We start from the raw sequence: 22,773 nt of genomic DNA on the forward strand, positions 1-22,773 counted from the left end.
GCCATAAGGCAGACCACCGCTTCTTCTCTCCCCAAAGGAACCGAAGATCTCGCGGGTGTACAGAGACTTCCGAAACCGGGCGCAGGCATCCTGAACACCAATTCACGCCAATGCACGTACCGATAATCTCGCATGCAGGTCCACATCCTCCATGCGCGGATACCACGCGGCATCCGCATTTCACACACCTTCGCAGGTGTTTTGCCCTCGGACGACACCTCCACCCCATGGTGTAGATCTCTTCTACAGAATCCTGGTGAAGAGAGCGGATGTGGCTCTCTGGGGCATATAAACAGCCCTTACTCGACGGTCAAAGTCCATCACCTTCCACTCATACCACTCATACCACTCATACCAACACCTCACCACCACCACCATCACCACTCCCTCATTCACTCCTTCGCCATGTTTGTCAAGGCTAGCCTCATCGCTCTCGCCCTCGCCATGTCTACCAGCGCCTCCCCCGTCTTCGAGGGACTCGGTGCCAGTGTTCCATTTGGGAAGCGCGACGGGATGACCACCGCCGATGGCTGGTTCGACCACCCTCGTGCGGTACAACAGGTTGTCAAGGATCACAAGTATGTCCTTTCCGCTACATTGTAGCGCTCATGATGCTGATATTCGTTCGCTTCAGCAAACACAGACAGAACTTGATCAACCTCGAACGCAACATGGGCAAGCAGGCCTTCAATGACGTATGTTTATTCATCATTTTTAATCCTAGCGATACTGACGTCGCCTTTCAGGGTGCGGAGATCATGCCCATGGCAAACTACTCTGCCCCTCCCGAAAAGCGTCAGGCCGAGAAGCTCACTGACGAGAACAACGACGAGTACTGGGCGGGCCCCATTACAATCGGGACGCCCGGCAAGGCCTTCCTCATCGACTTCGACAGTGAGTTCAGGCCTCGCTTCATGCTCTTTCTTTGAGCTAATGGGTATCTCTCAGCCGGTTCTTCGGACCTTTGGGTCCCGTCGGTGAACTGCACGAGCACCTACTGCAGCGCGAAGAGCAAGTACAACGCGTCCTCGTCGTCTACCAGCGTCCCCAAGAGCGGTACCTTCTCCATACAGTACGGCGACGGCTCGACCGTCTCTGGGCCCGTCTACGCCGAGACTGTCTCCGTCGCAGGCATCACCGTTAAAAACCAGGTGTTCTCGCCTGTCACCACCATCTCGCCCAGCTTCGGCTCGGAGGCGGACGACGGACTCCTGGGTCTCGCGTTCCCTGCCATCTCCAACCTCCGCCAAAGCCCGTTCTTCAATACCGCTAAGACCCAGGGCGCAGTTAAGACCGGCGTGTTCGGGATGAAGCTGGCCAAGACCGGCTCCGAGCTCTACCTCGGCGGTACCGACACCTCGCTGTACACGGGCTCGCCCGAGTACCACACCGTCACCGGCTCTGGATTTTGGCAGATCTCGAGCGGCAGCATCGTGATCGGGAACCAGACGATCGTGTCGAACTTCCAGACGATCATCGACTCCGGCACTACCATCATCTACGGGCCGCCGAAGATGGTCGCGGCGTTCTACAAGTCGATCAACGGGTCGCAAGTGTACGACTCGCAGAACGGGTTCTACTCGTTCCCGTGCAAGTCGATCCCGTCCACCGTTGGGTTCAACTGGGGTGGGAAGACGTGGACGATCTCGGCCGCGAACTTCAACTACGGGAAGGTCAGCGCGACGATGTGCGTTGGTGCGATCGCGGGCCAGGACCTTGGGCTCGGATCGAGCACCTGGTTGTTGGGCGACAGGTGTGTGCCTTTTATTTTTGCTAGGAGTGACATGGGTGCTGACCTCGTTTGACAGCTTCATGAAGAACGTGTACACTGCGTTCTCGTTCGACTCGAACTCCGTCGGCTTCGCTCCGCTCAAGTAAAAACATCAGAGCACTTCACCTCACCATGATATCCCGCATGTATACCACATCTCATGCAATCCATGATACCCTCCCAAACACCGATGGTTGGCGCATATGGTTGTTCTCGCCAATAGTTCTGTCTCCAGTCGGAGTGAGTACGGTTCAAGTTCATGCTCGTTGATCGGCACTTTTGTTATACGGTACCTCCCTACAATAGTGTTTAGTCCGCCGCCTCTCCCTGCTCTTCGGGGCATCCGCGCCCCACCAATACAGTTCAGGCTATGAATTTAGTTGTCGTACTGCTTATTCACGAGCAAATTTCTACATTCGGAAGGCGTGCAGTGATTCCTGATCGGGCGCCTCCAACGTCGTAAGTGCTTCACAGCTTCTTCGACTCGACTCCCATGTCAAACACCGGTGGTACCGCGATGCCAGACAGCCAGACATCCTATCATGCAAAACTCGTGGTTGCCCAGTTCAGTGTATCCATCTAGATCATGAGCAAGCTTGCTGAATAGCAAATGCCTGACATCACTCGGGTTGATCCTTATCAACTGTGGCAGTTTCGTGGTCGGCAACACGTTTGTGAGTGTCCTGAGTGGTTTTGTGTAAGTTTTTGGATTCATCACGACCGTATACAGCCATACACCATTGAGGACTGGAAGCAAGACATTGAACTAGCCAGTAGCCACGGAATGTGAGTGCACTCCGGCTCCACTCGGCTGTGCGTAAGTACATATGTGTTGACTTCATGTCCCGGCCCCACCAGAGACGCGTTTGCACTCAACATCGGCGTCGAGTCCTGGCAGAAAGACTCTGTCGCAAAGTGCTACGCGGCCGCCCTCGAGGTCGAGCCCTTCCGGCTATTCCTATGCTTCGACATGTCGTAAGCGTTCCCTGAGAAAGACCTATGTGTGCCCTCGGTACTGATGACACCGCCGACAGGTCTATACGCGGCGCGTGTCGAGAAGACGTATGCGTTCTCCAGGATTACGTTGCGGCATTTGCACACCATCCGCGGCAGCTCCTGTACAAAGGCGCAGTCTTGATTTCTACATTTGCTGGCCAGGACTGTTTGTTCGGGCAGACTACGTTGCACGAAGCGTGGCAATTCGTGAAGAGCTTTTTGCAGGAAATAGCACCGGTGAGGGCGCGGTCCGCTGCGAGTCTGATGAGTCAAGCCTTTTAACCAACAGCATGCGCATAGGTACACCTCGTCCCCTCGTTCTTCATAAACCCTGAACGTTATCCGAGCATCTCCGCGATGGATGGCTACTTCAACGTAAGGACTCGCAAGAACCCTCTAGTCACATCGCTAACAATGTTCTCCTGGTAACTAGTGGAACGGAAGCTGGCCGATTCACCTAACCCCCGACTCGTCAATGCAAGACGCCGTATACGCTCGACTCGACACGGACAGGCACCACATCTACCATCTGGCAGGCCGTACCTTCATGGCAGCCGTATCCCCATGGTTCTTCACGGTGCGCCCTACAGCTTCCTTTGTTAGCCACGACTGCAAGCTGAGCTTGCTACAGCATTATGGTCCTGACTCCTGGAACAAGAACGTCAGTCGCTATATATGATTGTTAACACAACCCCTGGCTTGCCACACTGTCTAACGTCCGTGTCCGGCCAAACAGTGGCTCTACCGTGGCGACGACTGGCTGTACGTCCGCAGGTGGGAGCAGCTCATCGCGATGCGCGACCAGGTCGACATCGTGCAGATAATCTCGTGGAACGGTGCGTTCTTCACGCCCCTTACGGCCTTGCTCAGAGCCTGAGCTGTCTCCTGCCCAGACTACGGTGAGTCGCACTACATCGGGCCCATCAAGGGTGCGCAGCCAAACTCGCAGGCCTGGGTGGACGGCTTCCCACACACCGCATGGCTCGACCTCACGCGCTACTACGCGCGCGCGTTCAAGGAGGGCGCGTACCCGCCTATCGCGCGGGACAGGATATACATGTGGTCCCGCCCGCACATGAAGGACGCGGAGGCCGTCGACGATCCGTTAGGACGTCCGGATCGGTGGCAACTGGTGAGTGCCAGTCTGAGTTCCCTGCGAATATGACGAAAGCAAGCGCTGGAGCTCATGTTTGTGCATGTGCTAGACGGACGATGCGTTTTGGCTCGTGGTGTACACGACCGGGCCTGCGCTCATCCGCGTCTGGGCGCGCGACGATCTGCCTGGCAGGACGTGGAACGTGGCTCGCGCAGGCGTGCAGATGCTGTCGTACTCCATGGTACCGGGGAGTGGGATGAAGGCGCAGGTTATCCGGGAAGAGACCGTCGTCGCGGAATGTGCGCCTGGGGCGGACGAGTTTGTGGTGCAGGAGCACCCGCAGACCTACAACTTCAACGTGTTCGTGACCATGTCTCCGTGATCGTCAATATCAGCTTCACGTTCAACGTCGGACACCGATGTGTGCAGCGTGGTTGCGGCACGGCAATGACCATAGTCTTACCCAAGTCTACTACAACACCTAGAATACACCTCTGTCGTTCTGTCTTCTTCTCTTTACGGCGTCGCGCGGCCAGGCCACCTGAAAGCAACGTTAGACAATTTTAAGCGAGTTGGGAACGTAAATGTGGCGCACCTCGGGTAAAGCGAACACTCGCGCACTGTAAACCTCTTCCCGAGCCACGCCAAGAAGCGCTATATCGACAAGTCAGCCTCCGCAGGCAGCCATGGAAAGAGAAGAATACATACCTCCACACCGAGCCCGTACCCGCCGTGCTCGCACGTGCCATACTTGCGCTGGTCCGTGAACCAGTAGTACGGCGCGGGGTCGATGCCCTCGCGCTTGTACGCCGCCAGCAGCTCCTCCTCGTCCGCAATCCTCATCGACCCGCCCACGATCTCGCCTACACCCGGCATGAGCAGGTCGCAGCTCTCAGTGAACGTCGGGCCGGTGGCACCGTCGCGCGGCATCTTCTTCATGTAAAACGCCTTGAGCTCCGTCGGGAAGCCGTACAGGAACATCGGGCGTGCGAGGATGTCCGTCATGCGGCGCTCGGCCGCCTCCGCGATGTCGTCGCCGACCTTGTGCTCGACCATGACGGGGGCACCGCTCTCGTCGCGGATGACGTTGCCCTCTGCGTCCTCGGCCTCGTGCTTGATGTCGTGCTCGTTCAGCCACTTGATCGCGTCGACGTAGGACATGCGCAGGAATGGCCGCTCGGGCGCGGTGAATGTTGGGTTGAGCTGCTTGATGAGCGCGGCGGAGGTAGGGTTCTGGAGCAGCTTGTTGGTCGTTTCGCAGATGATCGCCTCGATGTGGTCCATAAGGTCCGTGAAGGTGATGAATGCAAGCTCGGCCTCGAGATGTGTGTACTCGCTCAAGTGACGGCGCGTGTGCGAGTTCTCCGCGCGGAAGGACTCCTGCACACAGAAGACGTCGCCGAGGGACGGTAGGCACGTCTCGAGGTAGAGCTGTGAGCTCTGTGTGAGGAACGCGGGCTGGTTGTAGTAATCGAGCTTGAAGAGCGTCGCGCCACCCTCGACCTGGGTCTGTACTAGGCAGGGTGGTGTAACTTCAAGCAGATCGTGCTCGATCAGCGTCTGGCGGAATGCGGTCAGAAGCGCGGCGCGCAGCTTGAGCACGGCGGACGCAGTCTCGCCGCGGAGCACAAGATGCCTGAGGTCAGCCTGGATAGAGGGGTCTGATTTCTGAAAGCGGCGCGTCAGAAGGAGGCGGTAATCTGGTTGAGTTATGTGTACATACTTCGTTCAATTTGTTGGTGAAGGCGTCCTCGCCACCTGGAGACGCGCCGAGGACTTTCCAGTAATCCACCACCAGTTCGTGGCCACCAGGCGCAGTTTGCCCCTCCGGGACTGTCTTCAGCGTACCGACGACCTCAATCGTGGATTCAAGCGTGAGGGTGAGGGCTTCGTATGTCTGCGCGACCTGGCCGGACAGAACACACTGGAGGTATCCGGTCCCGTCTCGGAGGACGACGAAAATGATCTCCTTCTGGTCGCGAAGACGGTGGACCCATCCAGAGGCCCGAATTCGTTTTGACCGCAGGGGCGTGAGGTTGCCGATCTTGGCCTGCCGCGAGATGAGCAGGTCGCGTGCGCGCCGGTGGGTGATCTGCACGTACCTTGACCGCCGCAGGGAGACTCGCATCCTCCTGGAGGACGATCTTCTTGCTCTCCTCAAATCGCTTCTCCTTGCGCTCGCGCGCGGCCGCCTGCTCCTTCGCCTCGCGCTCCGCGAGCTCCTCCGCCTTCTTGCGTTTCTTCTCGATACCGTCCGCGCCCTTCTTCGCCTTCTTCAGCGCGGACTGCGTGGGCTCCTCGTAGGTGCCCGCTGCATCCTTGCGGATCGCGAACTTCTCGTCGGGGTGGGTGTATAGCGCGAACGCGAGGGTCTGGTATGGCGCCTCAGATGTGCCCTTGCCGGTCTCGTCTGAGCCGGCGGATTCGTCGACGTGAATGGGGGCCATGGTGGTGGGTGGTTGCTGCTCGTACCGCCTTCTGTTCGCGCTTTTTATGGCGGCAGATGGGCGAGTCAGGAAGGGGAGATGATGGTTGTGAGTCAAGTTGCGATAGGTTCACCGTAGGAACTTAAAGTGTCTCGAGATTGTTACCGTGCTTATCGGATTTTGTAGGCGGATTAGCAGGGATTAGTTTCGCTCGGCTTATCTACGCGAGATTTCCGGCGCGTAGGTCATGCTCAAACTTCAGGACTCGCGCGCACATTTCCTATTGACTCTAGGAGCACAATAATGCAGCGAATGGACTTGCGGTGGCTCCATAGTACAATCGCGAACAAAAATGAGTGGTAGGTAGAAGACGGGCGGTGTTGTCGCGGGCTCATGTCGCGACCCGCCTGGCCTGGGCGCGTGCCAGTGCAACACACGATCGCGACTCAGCGAGCGCTCGCGGCTTCCCTCTCGACCACCACCTCGTTTCTCGCCCGTTGCTGCTTCACATCTCATTCTCTCGTTCAACATCGGAATCAGCTTTGGGACATGACCCCGCGCTTCCTCAAGGCGTTCCTGTTCTCGGTGTTCTCTCTCGTACGGCCTGTTTAATCTCGGCTTCGGTACGCTCTAACCCTTAGTCTGGTGACCCTCGACAGTTTCTCCTGGGCTCGCTGGCACTTCTCCACCCACCATCTCGGACATACGTGGACACATGGACGGGTGACCTCTTCGGCGAGGGCGGCATGGTGCCACCGCCATCTCCCACGCATGGAGTGCACGGGGAAGTAATCATGGGCAAGCTGGGAAATGCGACCGCAAAGTACGCCTTTTTATGATGTCTTTGGAGTGTTGTCACTGACACTCAGTAGGGCCGAGCTCGGTCGTGCGACATGGAAATTGCTGTAAGTGCCAAGGCGCTCATGCGTCCTCGTTCGCGTCGCTGAACTTTGTTCCGGCGCCAGACATACCATGACTCTCCGATACCCCGAGGTGTGTTGACTGAGAAAGGGCTGTTGAAACAGTTCGGTCTCTAAACACACTGCGCACAGAATCCTACGCAAGACGAGCGTGATGCTCTAAACAACTACTTCCATCTAATGTCGCGCCTATACCCGTGCGGAGAGTGCGCGGCAGAATTCCAAATGCTTCTGAAGAGATACCCACCACAAGTGCGTCTGCGCTTTGCGTGGTTAAGCTGTTTACTTAACAGGTATCTCTAGACGTCTTCACGGCGATCGGCTGCAACATGGTACGTTTTTCTTCCCCCTCGCTCCTTCCTGTCACTGCCTAACCGTACTTTATCTCAGGCTATGCGTCGTACACAACGAAGTCAACAAACGGCTACACAAGCCAGAGTTCGACTGCGCACATCTCGACGAGACGTATGACTGCGGGTGTGGCGACGAGCCTATCAACGCCCCGGCAGGGTCCGCCAACGATCCTATGGACCTGGAGCACGATCCGAGCAAGGACAGGAAGACCGGGATGGGTCTCGTGAAGGGTGGGAGAGCGGTATCGTAGGTGACCCACATTGCAACGTGTGGCTTCCTGATTTGCTGCGGGCGATCTGCGTGCTGTTGTACATATACTGATACTGGTTTCTTTGGATGTGCCGACTGAATATCTTGACAAACCAAATCGAGGGCATGACCCGAGGAGGACTTGCATACGCCCTGTTAACGTCTCGTTTTACAGGATCTTTAGCAGTGAGTGTTTCTATCATCTCTCTGGACCAACACGACCATACAGGATAAGTATGTCGACGAGGTCGTTTCGACAAGCGACAGCCGAGTAGCCATGGGGCGCCGCGGGGAAGGAACCTTCAATAGAAGGAACACAGCCTCCATCGCCCTCGGGAAACGCCGCGCCACGACGCCCGTGGCCGATCTCAGATGTTAAGTGGCCGGGCGTGGCGTCTGCCCGCAGTGCCGCCCAACTTGCGCCCCAACACACGATGTCAAGCGGGTCCGGTCTCGAACGGATATATTCTAGCCACAACTTCTAGTTGAAACGACGGAGATACACCAAGAAGAGCGCGGGTTGCGATGCCACCAACCATTCCTACTGGCCACCACCGTGGACGGTGCTTTGAGGCCGTAACCGCGACACTTGAACCTTGAGGTACGCAGACGTCTTCTCAGCATTTGTTTACACGTCCGCGTGGTACGAGACTTGAGTAGATGACTCGACGTCTCTGTGACTCCGTAAACCAGTGCAGCGAGGCACGATATTCGGCCAATGGGCTGCGTCCGGACACACGAATGACAGATACCGTAACTCCAAAAGAGACCGAGCTGGAATAGCCGTTCGCCACGCCCGGTCCCGTCGAGGGCGAGTGGACCTTAACAAGATATAGCTTACCCTCTCCAAGATGGCGGCATCATCAGCATCGCAGGGCCGCAACCGAAAGGAGACGATGCTAAGAAGCTCGGAGGTGTTAAGACAATGTACATTCCCTGAGCGCTGCGCAGCAGCTGAGCTCGGAAGTCATTAGTGCGTCTATGGTGTACGGCTACACCAAGGCGACATTGACTCCCGGAGCCGATCAGGAAAGGGTGCGTGGTACTCATGGTCGTGTTGCCGACCAACGACCCTGAAGTACTCGGATGGTCGGGGGCCGTCAGACGCACACGGTGCGCATTTAACATGCAGATAGCGGGTGCTTGCCACGACGCGCATTGGCCCATGCTCCGCTCCGAGAGGCTTCCCGGAGAGATCCTTTAGAGGGATGTTTGTCGACCGAAGCGAGCACCAATCTTGCGTTTCCGCAGCTCTTACTCGACATGGACACCAGGTGCGAGTGGCTTCGGACTGACGGAGGTCAATGTAGCTGCAGTGCCACCCCCAAGCAGCCATGTGCAAGCCTGCTTCTTGCGACGGCAGCGACGGCAGAGAGCGCCGCTAGTCCAAACATGGTCAGGTACCCCACCATGTCGGCGAGCCCTGCAGTCACGTCCGAGCCGTATATCAAGCACGCGTCGAATGACGCGTCCATTTCCCCTCCTATACTCTCTTTCCCTCACAAACCAGCAACTATATCGCTAGTATCTACCCCCGCGAACTTCATTTGCAGCCAGATTCTTCTACACATCATCCTCTCACCCATCGTGTTTGGCGCGACATAGGACCCAGGTACGCAGTGCCACTGTCCTTGTGTCCTGCATCCGTCCTCATACAAGGACAAAGAAATGGATGCTCTCACCGAGGATTTCTCGGCGTTGAAGGCGGCCGGACAGGAGTGGTTCGACGCGCGGCACGACGGCGTCGTCCACAATCCCCTAGGTGCGGCCGGCTACGTTTACGAGAAGGAGCTCGCGAAGCCGCTCCTACGTGACCTCGGCCTCATCCCGGTATCAGCAAGGTTTCCCTCCCCTGTCGTCTCCCAGGCTTCATCCTGCGCGCGCACCTCTTCCACTCATGTCCCTTCCAACGACGCCGACTCGGATTCCGACTCCGGAAACTCCTCCGAGTACAACGCCACGTCCTCCACGCTCTTCATCCACATCGGCGCCCAGCCAAACAACAGCCCTCACGCGGGGACTATCATCACCTTCGCCCTCGCATTCCTCCTCGGCCGCCTCTTCAAGCGGGAGTACGCCAAGCTCCGCGCCCACTCCCTCGCGGCGTCCCCTTCCGATGCTGCCCTGTGGGTCGATGAGCTGCGGGTCGTCGTCCAGCTCGATCTCGTCGACACCGCCCCAGACAAAGAGGAGACCATAGAGCTAGACGGCATCGCGTACCAACGCAGCCACCGCGAGACGGGCAAGATGAACAACTTCCTGGGCGACTACAAGCGGCTCATCGCCGACCTGCATGCATTCGTCGGGGGCGAGGTCGACCACGCGATCGCATACCAAGAGGACCTCATGCGCATGCCCGCGACGCGCGACGCGATCCGCACCCTCATCCTCGACCGCGAGCGCCTCGCGGGCGAGGTCGCGCCCAAGCGCGAGTCGCTCGCGATGCGGAGCGCGTGCCCCGCCGTGGGGTGCGGCATGGCGGACAAGCATGGGGTCCGGAACACCTACAGCGTCAGCCCCGCGTCGACGGCCATCACGTTTGTCTGTCCCACTCACGGTGAGTATACCCTCCACCTCGAGCGCCCCGATGACCTCGCGCGGCTCGAGCTGAACACGCCGCTCCGCAACCTCGCGCGGGCCCTCGTCTACATGGCCGATACCGCGGAGAGCCGCGTGTCTAGTCAGGCTGCCCCGACGCGCCTGCACATGCGGGTGACCGGCAGCGACTACGCGGGCCAGTACCAGGAGCGCCTGTTCTTCCGTCAGATGTCCAAGCTCGAGCAGGTCGCCGAGCCTGCGATGCGAAACGCGATCGACTTCCCGCTGATCGTCTATGCGCCTCTCATCACCGACTGGTCCGGCGCGAAGCTGTCGAAGAGCAGCCTGTACGTGGGGAAGAACGCGTACGAGTACATGCCCGCCCAGGAGAAGAATCGTGTGGCGGCGTACGCCACGATGACGGAGAAGGAAAGGCAGGTGTTGTTCGGAATGGTGGAAGGTTGGGTTCGCGAGCCCACCAAGTTGTTTCGTTCTTACAGCGTGGAGTATCTGCGTCTGATGTTCGAGAAAGCGGCGGGGTCCGCAGACGACGCCACGACGTCCAAGGAGGTTTCGGATTAAGTCTGCTTTAACAATTCGTTTGACTGTCTCTGTGTGTACCATAGGTTCGATGGATGTCAATAATAACTAATGGATGCAGCGAAAGATCGCATACCTGTATTATGGGTTGTCGCGTCTGCGTGACCTCAAACACTAGAGATATCCAGATTCATCCAGAGAGTATATCAGTAGAGCAATTGCGAGAGCATCAAAACTGTACAAATCCAACCAAGAAGCCCCAAGCTCTCCTAAAGGGTATACATAACGGCAGTCCAACTTTTAGCTGGGTCGCAGGTGGATATCAGGTCAGAAAAGCTTCTCCATGTCCTCCAGCTTCTCCCCTTCCACGAGCTTCTTCGTCGCGTATCGCCAGCCTTGTGGGACTGCAATATCAAAGCGCTCCTTGAGCTTGGCCGTTGTCACCGGGTCCCTGAGCTTGTATAGCGCTTCAACTGGATAGCCGTACTTCGACTGCTTCAATCCGTTGTCGAAGTCGTCATTTCCGATCCCGGACGAGTCGTTGACCTCTCCGGGTACTTTAGGACGCGAGGTTTCCATAACGTATCTGGAGAGTGTGTGAGTAAGAGAAAACGACCACGATAGCCACAAATTGGGTCCATGGTATGGATGCACTCACGTAATCGCGGAGGTAGGAGCTGTTTCGTACAGCCATAGCCGCACTACGGTGTCTTGCAGTTTGTACTTGCGATACTCGTGATTCTTCTTCCGTTCCGAGATGAGCTTCGTGAACTCGGGCTTGATAGACAGTAGCACGTCGGTCAAGACGCGGTCCTCCTTGATGGCCTTGGATTTCCCCTTCCGCTTGGTGTTCGTTGGTGGTGGGGGAGCAACGCGCGACAGTTTCGACACGTCTGGCGCGTCAAACTCGACCGCTTCGTCCGATTCGGGAGTCTCGTCCCGCGCGACCGGCACATCCGACGCGGGGGCCTCATCCGACGGTTTAGTTGTTGGTCGCGGTGCTGCCTTCGTGAAGCCAAACAACGTAGTCTGTCGGAGAGCTTTCTTGGACGTACGCTCGGCAGGCATATTGGGGAGAGGCGTGGAGTAAACACGCTATGAGTGGTGGTGGTGGTGGTGGTGGTGGTGGTGGTGGTGGTGGTAGGAAATCAAGACGCGTCGCGTGAGCTTAACGCGCTCACGCGCCTGTGGCTAGCGCGTCTGGGCGCTTCCGACAATCCAACGAATTCCTCGAGCTCACTTCACTATACTTAGTACCAGCTCTGTCTATCTACCCTTGTTCCCCGCTCGCCAACTTGCATCTAGAAAGTACAGCCCAGTAAATGTTCAATGGCAAACTCGGTGTCTCAAGATTGGAAGCCTTCCAGTTCGTCCAGCAGTGAGACCGTAGCTGCAGTATTTGCTGAGGCGCGCAAGCACATACTCGCCATCAGCGTTCGGGAGGGTATCAAGGATTGCATGAGATAAATATGGGGTATAATGTAGGGATATGGTGCTCTGATATTTTTACTTCAGCGGGGCGAAGCCGACGGAGTTCGAGTCGAACGAGAACGCAGTGTACACGTTCTTCATGAAGCTGTCAAGCGCGATTAGCATCCATGTCATATGCACAGAACGATGCAAGAAACACACCTGTCGCCCAACAACCAGGTGCTCGATCCGAGCCCAAGGTCCTGGCCCGCGATCGCACCAACGCACATCGTCGCGCTGACCTTCCCGTAGTTGAAGTTCGCCGCAGAGATCGTCCACGTCTTTCCACCCCAGTTGAACCCGACCGTCGACGGCACACTCTTGCACGGAAACGAGTAGAACCCGTTCTGCGAGTCGTACACTTGCGACCCGTTGATCGACTTGTAGAACGCTGCGACCATCTTCGGCGGCCCGTAGATGATGGTAGTGCCGGAATCGATAATCGTCTGGAAGTTCGACACGATCGTCTGGTTCCCGATCACGATGCTGCCGCTCGAGATCTGCCAGAAGCCAGACCCGGTGACGGTGTGGTACTCGGGCGAGCCCGTGTAGAGCGAGGTGTCGGTGCCGCCGAGGTAGAGCTCGGAGCCGGTCTTGGCCAGCTTCATCCCGAACACGCCGGTCTTAACTGCGCCCTGGGTCTTAGCGGTATTGAAGAACGGGCTTTGGCGGAGGTTGGAGATGGCAGGGAACGCGAGACCCAGGAGTCCGTCGTCCGCCTCCGAGCCGAAGCTGGGCGAGATGGTGGTGACAGGTGAGAACACCTGATTTTTGACGGTGATACCAGCGACAGAGACAGTCTCGGCGTAGACGGGCCCAGAGACGGTCGAGCCGTCGCCGTACTGGATGGAGAAGGTGCCGCTCTTGGGGACGCTGGTGGACGACGACGACGCATTGTACTTGCTCTTTGTGCTGCAGTAGGTGCTCGTGCAGTTCACCGACGGGACCCAAAGGTCCGAAGAACCGGCTGCGAGGTACCCATCAGCTCTGAGACAGACCATGAAGCGAGGCCTGAACTCACTGTCGAAGTCGATGAGGAAGGCCTTGCCGGGCGTCCCGATTGTAATGGGGCCCGCCCAGTACTCGTCGTTGTTCTCGTCAGTGAGCTTCTCGGCCTGACGCTTTTCGGGAGGAGCAGAGTAGTTTGCCATGGGCATGATCTTCGCACCCTGAAAGGCGACGTCAGTATCGTTAGGGCAAAAAGTGATGAATAGACGTACGTCATTGAAGGCCTGCTTGCCCATGTTGCGCTCGAGGTTGATCATGTTCTGTCTGTGTTTGCTGAAGCGAACAAATGTCAAAATCACCAACGCTACGATGCAGTAGAAGGGACATACTTGTGATCCTTGACAACTTGTTGTACCGCACGAGGGTGGTCGAACCAGCCATCGGCGGTGGTCATCCCGTCGCGCTTCCCAAATGGGACGCTAGCGCCAAGTCCCTCGAAGACGGGGGTGGCACTGGTAGACACGGCAAGGGCGAGAGCGATGAGGCTAGCCTTGACAAACATGGTGAGGGAGTGAATGAGGGAGTGGTGGTGGTGAGGTGTGTTGGTATGAGTGGACGGTGATGGGCTTTTACCGTCGAGGAAGGGCTGTTTATATGCCCCATGCACCTACATCCGCTCTGTTCAGGTGAATTCTGTGGAAGAGGACGGTCGAGGCGTCGTCCGAGCGCGACGCACCTACAAGGTCGTAGTGAAATCGGATCGTCGCGTGGTATCCGCCTGCGGAGGATATAAATTCCACATGCGAGTTCGAACTGCTATGAACACTTCCATGGGCGTGAACTAGTGCTCAGAGCACCTACGTCCGGTCTCGGGAGCGGCAGCACATCCGCAAGGTGCTGTCTTCTTTGGGCGAGACTGGAGCGGTTGACCGCGATGTAACTGGCCGGATCTGCAACTGCCTCCGATGTTGGCCTTATAGCCATTCGGATCGGGCCTGGCGAAGTCCGCGAAAATTCAATATGCTCGCCTTCCGCACAGGCCGAATCGGAATCAGTCCTAATGGATATCTATGGTCAGCTTCACGGATGTAAAAGCGATATAGTGAACTGGCTTACCTGCATACCGCATGGATGACTTCGCTATTCGGATATGAAGGACGTACTGGCACAAGCTCGCAGCGCGCAGCGGCTCAATTCAAGGAGTGACAGTGCCGCATTGCGACTTTACGCATACGTGCACAGAGGCACAAACAATATTGTACAACAAGCATACGAGAACGGAACAAGGACACGCTCAGCTGTCAGATCACCGCCAGCGCGTCCCCCTCGTGAAATTCCGCTCTCGCACCTAGTCACCCTCGCCGCCCCTATTACCGTGATCCTCGCGGACCGCAGCTCAGAGGAAAAGCGTCGCGCGCGCATTCGACGTCTCCAGCCCGATGTGCCCGCTCTTCGCCTTCTCGTGCTTCGGCTCCCAGCTAACCTGGCCACGGATGGCACCGCGGTTGATCGTGTTCGCCTGCACCGTGCGGTGGCGGCCCTTGCCCAGCGGGTCCTCGACCGGGTGCGGCTGCTCGACCGTCGGGGGCGAAAACCACGTCGAGTGCAGCTCGAACGTGCCCTCGAACGCCGCGTGGGCCTCGAAGCTCACCGGGGCGTTCGACGAGACCGCGGAGGCATTGAGCAGCGAGTTCGCGGGCGAGTCGGTGATCGTGATCCGCGCGGGGGCGTTGTTCGTGCGCGTGTCGACGCGGAACGCACCGTCGACGGAGTGAGCGAAGAGTCCAACGTGCGCCTGAATCGCGCTGCGAGGACGGGTGTTAGCAAGGGTACCAAAGTAGAGAGCTGGGACAGAGTACGTACCCGTTGCTGGTGTCCGCGGTGAGCACGGTGCCGGCGTCCTTGTCGTTGAACAGGTTGGCGGTAACGTGGATCGGCGCGTTACTCGTGCGAAGCTCGAGGGACTCCGAGGTGTTGAAGGTGCCCTCGATCTTGCCGTTCGAGGACTTGAGCTTGCCGACCTCGGCCTTCAGCGACTGCGGCGAAGGAGAAGCGTTAGTTGAGGGTGACAACTTAAAGTAAGCATGGCACGTACATCGGCCCGGAGCGCGGCATTCGACGTCGCGAGGCGGATGTTCTTGAAGACGACCGTGTCCGCGAGCTCGGCGAGGTGGTGCGTGAACATCGGCAGGTCGGTGTAGAACGCGTTGATCGTGCGCGGGTCGCCGTTCCTCGTCGCCGGGAGACGGACGTGGACGTGGAAGCGGAGCTGGCGGTGATGCTCAGGGTGGTTCCATCGCTCCGTCTGTCGATTGCGCCTACATCAACAGTTGCACGAGAACACGAAAAGCAGAGAGCACTCACGAAGATCCCGAGGCCATGCTTGTTCTCGGACGGGTTGAGGTGGCACACAGTCGTTTCAGCCAGAGCGTTCTCGCGCCTGTAGGCGACGTCGATGTCGACGATGGCCTCCGAGCCGACGTCGGTCGACTGCGAGACCTCAAACGTGCCGTGAGCGCGCGAGCCCTCGGCCTTGAAGAACAGCTCCTCGGCATCGATCGGGAGCGCAAGGGATGCATGTGCGTGGTACGGCCAGTCGGAGTGGTCCTGGACGGGGTCGAGGCGCCAGTTGACGGTATCAGAGCAGTCAGAAGGGCTGGCCATGATCTCGTGTGCCCAGTGGGGGTCGAGCGAGGGGTCTTTGTGGAAGTGCTGTGGACAGGGGCAGGGGTAAGCGATAATGTTCGGGCGAGAGTCTAAGTTTATATGTACACAAACCTTGTAGAAAACGCTGGCCACGGAGTCTACCAGAGGGCTCCAGAATAGAAAGAGGAGAAGGGTGCAGGCGGCGAAGTGGCACAAACGGCGCCTGCGCACGAGCCGCCTGCGGTCCTGCGGTAGGACTTCCTCCGTACCAGCGGTCTGGTACACGGCATAGTAGCTCGGGGGATGGGGAGGCGTCAGGAGCGCCTTCTCCGGGTCCTCGGGGCGAGCTGCAAGAGGAGTCGTGTTCTGAAAGTTAGAATCCATGATCGTGGGTGGTGGCGGTTTGGGAGAATGGACACCGCTGATTTTATACCCGCATGGGGCCCCACGCCCGTCTGCTGACAGCTGCTGACCCACGGCCCACAGAACCCAAACAACACTGCGCCAACGGCGCCGGCCCAGATCCTATGGGCGCCACATACCGTTCGGCACTAGACACGCAATCAGTTGCGCAGGTGAGGGCATGACGTCCGCAGCCGCGGGCGCAGGCCGCGAGTCTTCATGTGGTTGAACAAGGATCGACTAGCCAGGGCACGATGTACCTGCGCAGGTCCTGCGCAGCTGGAGAGAAGGTGTCGTACCTAGGTGCTGCATGTGTGCGCAGCGACGGCTCCGAGATCGAATTGTGTTGTCTCGCTGAGGCGGGCGATCGGGCCGCGTCGAGCGTCGAGGATGCACTCACTGCGATCAATAATGCGTGAGTGCTTCCCGAGACGCGCGGAAAGGCCGGTGAATACCAACTGCGCAAACCATCATCCATGACTCGCCGAGGTGTCGAGATTGCGAGACTGAGCCTTGCGGACGTAGCACATGGCGGCTGCTTCCGCAGTCGACAGCGCTGATCTGGGGATGACAGAGATACCTCACCGCTCCGGATCCATTGACGCGGTCTTCAACGGCGATATACCGTGTCTGTGAAAGTTGAAACTCAAACGGGGGGCTCGATGACTGAGTTGTATGCCTCATGAAAGGGCGTAGCCATTATTGTAGTGTAGTTGTCTGGAGGTGAACGGTGAGCATATACGCATTTCTCGCACAGCGAACAACCCACGATTATCCCGAGAGCACCCCGGATCGTGCACTACCAGCTCCAACTTCAACCAGCCGTTTTCCGCGCAGCATTGACGAAGCACTTCGGCTTCGAACCGCAGTTGACGCGCAAAAAGCAAGCGGCTCGCATGGACGCGTCCTGTCGCGGCATGTGTCATGTCTCGGACTCCTCCTTGACCTTCGCGCTAGCCAAGAACATCTGCATGCCTCTCTTCTCTCCATACCACGTCGTGAAAAGGCTTTTCCGCGCGTCCCAGATCGACATCTTCTGACCGTCCACCACCGCGCCCTGCAGTCCCAGCGAGTAGTGTCCACGGCGGTCCTTGAGCCCAATCAGCATCTCGGTCTTCTCCGGGCTGTGTATCAGTCGTGTCCGGTTGAGGGGCATGACGACCCCTTGCGCTTTTGTGTGTAGGGGAGACTGGATGACGAGCAGACGGTCGGACAGCCGCCCTGCTGTAGCGGAGGTATCCTGGGAAGCCGCGGAGGGGACGATGAACATCTTGCGGACGATCCGGGAGCGACCGCCTAGAAGCACAGCAGCGAGACCGACGCCTCCAGCAAAGTTGGCGAGCGTGAAGAGGCTTCGTTGCCACAGCGGCCGCGTGACATAGTGCCCAACCACATCCGTCGAGCGCACTGGCTGTTCACCCGAAGAGAGCGTTGTGGGTGTAGCGCTGTCTTTTGGAAGCTCCTCCCACATTGTCCAATGGTTCAGCGTAAGCTCGCATGCCGATGCCCTAATGCGCCAGCGTAAGGACGAAGTTGACGCGGAGAGCTGCTGACGCACGTCACGACTAGGTCCGCAAGAACCAGGAAATAGGTCCACCGTGCCCACCATGCCAGCTTCCCGCAGTCGTATAATGCTTGCGCGTTCTCTAAGACGACGCCCTGAGACTTGAGGGATCGCAAGCCTTTGCGAGGGAGCGGTATGCTCTTCAGCCGGGCGAAAATGGAGGTCATTTTGTGAGTCTGGATGCGCCAATCCTGATGAAAGGATTTCGTGCAGGAACGGCCGCAAGAGGCCCCAGGGGTCGATGGCGTGCAAAGGAAAGCCGAGGAGGAGGAGGACGCAAGGAAGGACTTCGGAGCACGAGCGCCTCCAGGCGCCTCCTCCAGACGTGCAGGCGCATAGGCGCCCTTGGGAAGGCCAACGGCAGTCCCGGTCCGTCGGCGGACCGCTTTTGTCCGACGCGAAGTACTGCGCCTCGAGCGGGATCGACTCCGAGGGCTCTTGCCTTTCGCCTTCCTCCTCCCATTCAAGGCGCGTCAATGGTAACCTTTGCTGAACAAGGCAGGTGTGTACAGCTTCCCGCTGCACCTACGGAGGATTTTCCCGGGTTGTGTAGCATGTTGACCGTGAGCATATATTCTTTTAAATTAACAGGCAAGTAACCACCACTCACGCTACCCAGTAGCTTGTGTACAAGGACCCTGCGGGAAGCCCCGTTCTCAAGTTAAAATTATACAAACATCACCTGCTAAGCTCCCGAATGTGCGGCTTCCATGACACAGAACAGAGTCGCGGTGACGAGCAAGCTCCCGATGGTGTGGCGGCAGTTACCCCGACCCATGGCACGCAGACGATCATGGGGCTCGCGGAGCCGACAGAATAGTCCACCAGACGGTTTCTGTGAACATAAGGAGCCAGCATCTGCAAGTCTCCATACGCCCCCTAAGGTCTAATATCGGAAGTTCCAGGCTTTAACGGCATCACCCACACCGCCGGACCGCGAGAGAAGACGAAGGACGTCAAGCGGGAGTAGGTCAGAAGAGGGTGGAGCATATGGCATCTCTGCGCTGGCTGCATTCACCTTGGCGAGCCATAAAAGCATGACGGTCGTGCAGACGCAATAGCACCGCTCAGCGCATCTCAAGTCTACGCACTCTACACAATGTTGCCGTTCCGCGCAGCCACCGTCCTTTCGGTATACTTTCTCGCATTCTGGGCTGCTGCCTCGCCGTCACCCCTTGATGCCAGGGCGTCGGGGACATGCACGCTCACTGCGAGCGGGTCCGATGACGCGCCTGCGTTTCTGAAGGCCGCGGCGGACCCGTCGTGTTCGACGGTGACTATTCCTGCCGGGACCACCCTCTCCATCCAGAGCAAGCTGAACATGACAGGAACCGCCAACAAACATATCGTAAGCTTTACACACCTGATATATGATGTGACTTATACTGACACTAGTATTGCAGAATGTTCAGGGCACCGTGAAGTTCAACCCAGATATCGACTACTGGACGGACAACTCGTTCTCGTTCGACATCCAGGACCAGGCCGCTTTCTGGCTGCTTGGCGGGAAGAACATCGTCCTTGACGGCGGAGGTACCCTCGACGGCTCCGGACAGGCCTGGTATGATGAGTTGTAAGTATATGTTGTCGAGCGTAGAGTACCTATACTAATGCACGATGCAGCGCGAAGCATAGCTCGACTGTCCGCCCGATCCTGCTTACCATCTTCCAGGCCACGAACGTGACGGTTCAGAACATCCGCATGATAAACGGTCCCGAGTGGATCAACTTCGTGCGTACATAACACCAGGGCGAGTGCGGATACAGCCTAGCCTAACGTAGGGCCACTACAGGTGAACGAAGGACAAGACATCACCTTCCGCAACATCACGATCTCCGCGGTTTCGACATCCAAGAACGCGGCGAAGAACACGGACGGGTGGGACATCTTCCGAAGCGATAACGTCATCATCGCCGACTCGAACATTGACAACGGCGACGACTGCGTGAGCTTCAAGCCTAGTGCGTTACATCTCACTATCCAAGTTGCTTTTCGCTGAGGGTAGTCGAAACGCAGACGCAACCAACATTCTTGTCTCGAACCTCTCTTGCAATGGCTCTCAGTACGGCCCCTCGTCCTTTCTCACTCTCCGAGACTAATTCTAACTATAGTGGTATATCCGTGGGCTCACTCGGCCAATACGCTGGAGAGTACGACATCGTCCAAAACGTCCTCGCCACGTACGTGTACTGTCTCCCACTCCCATCATACAACACTACTGAAACTCGACGTGCAGAAACATCCGCATGTCGAACGCGCAGAACGGCGCTCGCATCAAGGCGTGGGCTGGAAAGGGCGTCGGCGCGGGTCTCGTGAAGAACATCACATTCGACGGCTTCGTCGAGAGCAACGTTGACAATCCCGTCGTCATCGACCAAGTGCGTTTCCGCACTTCTCTGCTCTGACTGCGCAATTGCTGACACAGGCCCTGCGTTTGTATCTGCAGTGCTACATGACGAGCGCAGATGACTGCGCCAAATACCCGTCGAACACGTACATCCAGGACGTCTGGTTCAATAAGTGAGCATGCCGCGTCCTCCTACTCAAGCGTTTTATATGAGTTGACGAACGTGGCCGCTCGCAGCATCTCGGGCACTTCCTCGGGCAAGGAGAAGGCCGTTGTCGCCAGCCTCTCCTGCTCCCCAGACGGCCGCTGCAGCGACGTGAACGTGAACGACATCAACGTAACGTGCGTGCCTTCATTGTATTATTTGGACGGACGTAACGCTGAGCACACTTGCAGACCGCCCTCCAAGTATGGCGCAGCCACGTTCTCCTGCCAGAACGTCGAGCTCAGCGGGGACGCCGCATCGATGTTTGGAACGTGCTCAACTACTGGGTGAGCTGTAGGAAACGAGGTATATCGCGTACGGAGCACGAGACGTGATGTGTAGTACGAGCACTGTTTCATAGGCTCAGGATGACCGTGCAGGTCACCGGAGCGTGTTGTACAATTACAGTAGGCTGGACAAAAACAACAAGGAGCACTATCTACACTGGAGCCAATATTGACTATATAAACACTACTCGTACACCTCGCGCCGCACAGCGAACGCACTGCTCAAAGCCCCAACTTACAAAAGGAGCCTAGCGGGAGTGTTCGTCGTCACCACGCTGACCTCGCCCAGCCCATGGTGGGTCCCCGTCACGTCCCAGCTCGCCCACCCCACGACCCGCTGCGCCGAGTGGCGCGGCAGCGCACACACGCGCGTCCGGCCGAGCCCCGCGGGGTCGCGCGAGTTTGGGTCGCACTCGACCTCGGCGGCGGCGAGCGTGGTCTCCGCGAGACACGCGCCCTCGTACGCAGGCGAGAGGTGCACGGCGGCGGGTGCGTTGCTTGTGCGCGCGTCGAGCGCGAGCGTGCTGCCGACGGGCTGTATGGGGATGCGCAGGTCGAGGTGCGCGTTCGAGGTGTGCGCGAGGACGTCGTATGAGCCGCCGGTGGCGGCCATGGAGGTGGAGCGGAGATGGACTCGGGAGTCGATCGCGCTGCGAGAGGGGAGATAGTGTGAGTGAAGGACACGGGATGAGGAGTAGTCGGTGGGAGACTCACGCGTTGGAGTTGAGGAAGGTCAGGTTTGTGTATGCTGCTGCGGAGTCGTCGTGGTAAAGCGTGACTTCTGCGGTAAGGTCCGCGTTCGACGTCTTCAGGAAGAGCCCGCGCGATGCGTGGTAGGTCCCTGAAATTTTTGCGTTGCTAGTGACTACGTTGGCTTCGTCCGCGCTTAGGTACTGCGCGAGCCTCGTAAGCTACGAACAGAAGGTGGTGTCTATTGTGTGGACTCACATCACTTTGTATAGGCATATTCTTCGAAAAGAGTGAGATCGACTCGAAGCGAACCTTCTTCTCCAGGCGCTTCACATGGTGGCTGAACATCGGCAGGTCGGTCTCGAACGCCTTGACTTGCACAATCCCGCCGTCGCGAATCACGGGGAACTGCACATCTATCGCGAATTCGAGGACAGCTTCGGCCGACACATGTTTTGGTGTCTACAACCAGTCAGTCTCGATTATAAGAAAGGTCATGAAATCGACATACCAAGATGCCTACGCCAATTTCTCCTGGTGCGCGCTCGAGGTGGCAGAAGTTCACCATGCTTAGGAGAGCTGCTGATTCATATGTGGGTGTAATGTCGACTTGCACTTTGTTGCGCGGTAGGGAGTGGTTCGTCGACGTAGTGAACGTAATGGAACCTCGGCTGAGGGCACCCCGCCCAAAGATATACAAGAGGTCGGCGGAGAGGGGAAGCTGAAAGGATGCGGTGCGCCCGATATGCACATTTTCGGAGAGCGATGACGCGGGGAGGCAGAGCTCTACTGTGCCATCCTGGGGTATGGGGAGAACCCGAGGTACGGGGCCCTTTTTTCCCTAACAAAATTCAGTGAATACGAAGGAAGGCCAAGTGGGAACGTCGCTTACCCTTCCCGGATGAGGGCCTGTATACGATACGGAGACTACGCTTCGTGCAAACGATCCGACCACAAGCCAAATAAGAACAGCGATGCCTAGCGCTTTGAAGAACCGCTGAGGTGCAGGTTCGACCTGCTCAACATGATGTTGTGGTTGGAGCAAAGGTTCGCTAGATGGGCCTGCTTGCGATTCTACGTCGTAGTGCCGCGACGAGTTGTTGCCGTTGCCCGGGTATGCAGGGGGTGGGGCGACGAAGTCCTCGTCTACCGCCTCAGACGGCGGGCCCGCGCGGGACTTCGTAGGAGACTCAGGGGTATCGTCGGGGAGAATCATGGCTCAAGCGCAGTTCCGAGTCAGGATGAAGTGACACAGTGCAGAAGAGCGCGGAGGTGGTCGTCGAGGAGAAAGAGCACCTTGGAGGCGTCCCGGCTTGTCCGAGC

The 22,773-nt window shown here is 57.9% G+C and overlaps 10 protein-coding genes across 10 annotated transcripts; 4 read left to right on the forward strand and 6 right to left on the reverse strand.

Annotated features, from left to right (window-relative positions):
- Positions 1-405: 405 nt before the first annotated feature.
- On the forward strand, positions 406-1,878 carry TRAVEDRAFT_173323 (protease; the record flags this gene model as incomplete). The annotated part of the gene is made up of 5 exons (XM_008044798.1): positions 406-578; positions 635-695; positions 747-894; positions 949-1,753; positions 1,809-1,878. The coding sequence occupies 5 exons, from the start codon at positions 406-408 to the stop codon at positions 1,876-1,878; spliced, it is 1,257 nt and encodes a 418-aa protein (XP_008042989.1).
- A 406-nt stretch (positions 1,879-2,284) lies between these two features.
- On the reverse strand, positions 2,285-6,375 carry TRAVEDRAFT_31222 (asparaginyl-tRNA synthetase). The gene is made up of 14 exons (XM_008044430.1): positions 5,966-6,375; positions 5,587-5,913; positions 4,572-5,531; positions 4,459-4,517; positions 3,973-4,404; positions 3,661-3,899; positions 3,504-3,603; positions 3,399-3,428; positions 3,201-3,344; positions 3,068-3,142; positions 2,806-3,004; positions 2,630-2,746; positions 2,502-2,557; positions 2,285-2,445 (listed from the first exon to the last, which is right to left on the reverse strand). Exons 1-5 carry the CDS (start codon positions 6,308-6,310, stop codon positions 4,380-4,382), a joined length of 1,716 nt encoding a protein of 571 aa, XP_008042621.1. The 5' UTR covers positions 6,311-6,375; the 3' UTR covers positions 2,285-2,445; positions 2,502-2,557; positions 2,630-2,746; positions 2,806-3,004; positions 3,068-3,142; positions 3,201-3,344; positions 3,399-3,428; positions 3,504-3,603; positions 3,661-3,899; positions 3,973-4,379.
- A 398-nt stretch (positions 6,376-6,773) lies between these two features.
- On the forward strand, positions 6,774-7,927 carry TRAVEDRAFT_74334 (uncharacterized protein). The gene is made up of 7 exons (XM_008044799.1): positions 6,774-6,886; positions 6,949-7,112; positions 7,162-7,194; positions 7,255-7,282; positions 7,342-7,461; positions 7,513-7,541; positions 7,600-7,927. Exons 1-7 carry the CDS (start codon positions 6,839-6,841, stop codon positions 7,811-7,813), a joined length of 636 nt encoding a protein of 211 aa, XP_008042990.1. The 5' UTR covers positions 6,774-6,838; the 3' UTR covers positions 7,814-7,927.
- A 1,553-nt stretch (positions 7,928-9,480) lies between these two features.
- Positions 9,481-10,932, forward strand: TRAVEDRAFT_66684 (uncharacterized protein; the record flags this gene model as incomplete). Its single annotated transcript, XM_008044800.1, has 1 exon — positions 9,481-10,932. One exon carries the CDS (start codon positions 9,481-9,483, stop codon positions 10,930-10,932), a length of 1,452 nt encoding a protein of 483 aa, XP_008042991.1.
- Positions 10,933-10,939: 7 nt separating this feature from the next.
- Positions 10,940-11,958, reverse strand: TRAVEDRAFT_173337 (uncharacterized protein; the record flags this gene model as incomplete). The annotated part of the gene is made up of 3 exons (XM_008044801.1): positions 10,940-10,961; positions 11,027-11,476; positions 11,549-11,958. 2 exons carry the CDS (start codon positions 11,956-11,958, stop codon positions 11,218-11,220), a joined length of 669 nt encoding a protein of 222 aa, XP_008042992.1. The 3' UTR covers positions 10,940-10,961; positions 11,027-11,217.
- Positions 11,959-12,332: 374 nt separating this feature from the next.
- TRAVEDRAFT_154002 (protease) lies at positions 12,333-13,870 on the reverse strand (the record flags this gene model as incomplete). The annotated part of the gene is made up of 5 exons (XM_008044802.1): positions 12,333-12,466; positions 12,523-13,327; positions 13,382-13,529; positions 13,581-13,641; positions 13,698-13,870. The coding sequence occupies 5 exons, from the start codon at positions 13,868-13,870 to the stop codon at positions 12,397-12,399; spliced, it is 1,257 nt and encodes a 418-aa protein (XP_008042993.1). The 3' UTR covers positions 12,333-12,396.
- An 834-nt stretch (positions 13,871-14,704) lies between these two features.
- On the reverse strand, positions 14,705-15,972 carry TRAVEDRAFT_132042 (uncharacterized protein; the record flags this gene model as incomplete). The annotated part of the gene is made up of 4 exons (XM_008044803.1): positions 14,705-15,113; positions 15,172-15,344; positions 15,404-15,613; positions 15,673-15,972. 4 exons carry the CDS (start codon positions 15,970-15,972, stop codon positions 14,705-14,707), a joined length of 1,092 nt encoding a protein of 363 aa, XP_008042994.1.
- A 1,037-nt stretch (positions 15,973-17,009) lies between these two features.
- Positions 17,010-18,156, reverse strand: TRAVEDRAFT_173345 (uncharacterized protein). The gene is made up of 3 exons (XM_008044804.1): positions 17,915-18,156; positions 17,126-17,864; positions 17,010-17,073 (listed from the first exon to the last, which is right to left on the reverse strand). Exons 1-2 carry the CDS (start codon positions 18,085-18,087, stop codon positions 17,279-17,281), a joined length of 759 nt encoding a protein of 252 aa, XP_008042995.1. The 5' UTR covers positions 18,088-18,156; the 3' UTR covers positions 17,010-17,073; positions 17,126-17,278.
- An 863-nt stretch (positions 18,157-19,019) lies between these two features.
- TRAVEDRAFT_131837 (glycoside hydrolase family 28 protein) lies at positions 19,020-20,764 on the forward strand (the record flags this gene model as incomplete). The annotated part of the gene is made up of 10 exons (XM_008044805.1): positions 19,020-19,268; positions 19,324-19,493; positions 19,544-19,652; positions 19,714-19,882; positions 19,938-19,983; positions 20,033-20,101; positions 20,158-20,299; positions 20,368-20,441; positions 20,506-20,610; positions 20,665-20,764. 10 exons carry the CDS (start codon positions 19,020-19,022, stop codon positions 20,762-20,764), a joined length of 1,233 nt encoding a protein of 410 aa, XP_008042996.1.
- Positions 20,765-20,995: 231 nt separating this feature from the next.
- Positions 20,996-22,666, reverse strand: TRAVEDRAFT_51781 (uncharacterized protein; the record flags this gene model as incomplete). Its single annotated transcript, XM_008044548.1, has 5 exons — positions 20,996-21,410; positions 21,475-21,653; positions 21,709-21,912; positions 21,962-22,291; positions 22,343-22,666. 5 exons carry the CDS (start codon positions 22,664-22,666, stop codon positions 20,996-20,998), a joined length of 1,452 nt encoding a protein of 483 aa, XP_008042739.1.
- Positions 22,667-22,773: the final 107 nt, after the last annotated feature.

The sequence above is a fragment of the Trametes versicolor genome (assembly GCF_000271585.1).
Source record: "Trametes versicolor FP-101664 SS1 unplaced genomic scaffold TRAVEscaffold_11, whole genome shotgun sequence".
Classification (NCBI taxonomy): domain Eukaryota; kingdom Fungi; phylum Basidiomycota; class Agaricomycetes; order Polyporales; family Polyporaceae; genus Trametes; species Trametes versicolor.

Excerpts from the sequence above, each read along its gene's own strand:
- TRAVEDRAFT_31222 (XM_008044430.1), bottom strand. The coding sequence starts at position 6,310 with ATGGCCCCCATTCACGTCGACGAATCCGCCGGCTCAGACGAGACCGGC. Across the intron at positions 5,532-5,586 it reads TCACCAACAAATTGAACGAA|AAATCAGACCCCTCTATCCA; the intron begins GTATGTACACAT and ends CGCCGCTTTCAG. Across the intron at positions 4,518-4,571 it reads GGTACGGGCTCGGTGTGGAG|CGCTTCTTGGCGTGGCTCGG; the intron begins GTATGTATTCTT and ends TTGTCGATATAG.
- TRAVEDRAFT_173345 (XM_008044804.1), bottom strand. The coding sequence starts at position 18,087 with ATGACCTCCATTTTCGCCCGGCTGAAGAGCATACCGCTCCCTCGCAAA. Across the intron at positions 17,865-17,914 it reads CTTGCGGACCTAGTCGTGAC|GGCATCGGCATGCGAGCTTA; the intron begins GTGCGTCAGCAG and ends CTGGCGCATTAG.
- TRAVEDRAFT_74334 (XM_008044799.1), top strand. The coding sequence starts at position 6,839 with ATGACCCCGCGCTTCCTCAAGGCGTTCCTGTTCTCGGTGTTCTCTCTC. Across the intron at positions 6,887-6,948 it reads TGTTCTCGGTGTTCTCTCTC|TTTCTCCTGGGCTCGCTGGC; the intron begins GTACGGCCTGTT and ends GACCCTCGACAG. Across the intron at positions 7,113-7,161 it reads CTGGGAAATGCGACCGCAAA|GGCCGAGCTCGGTCGTGCGA; the intron begins GTACGCCTTTTT and ends GACACTCAGTAG.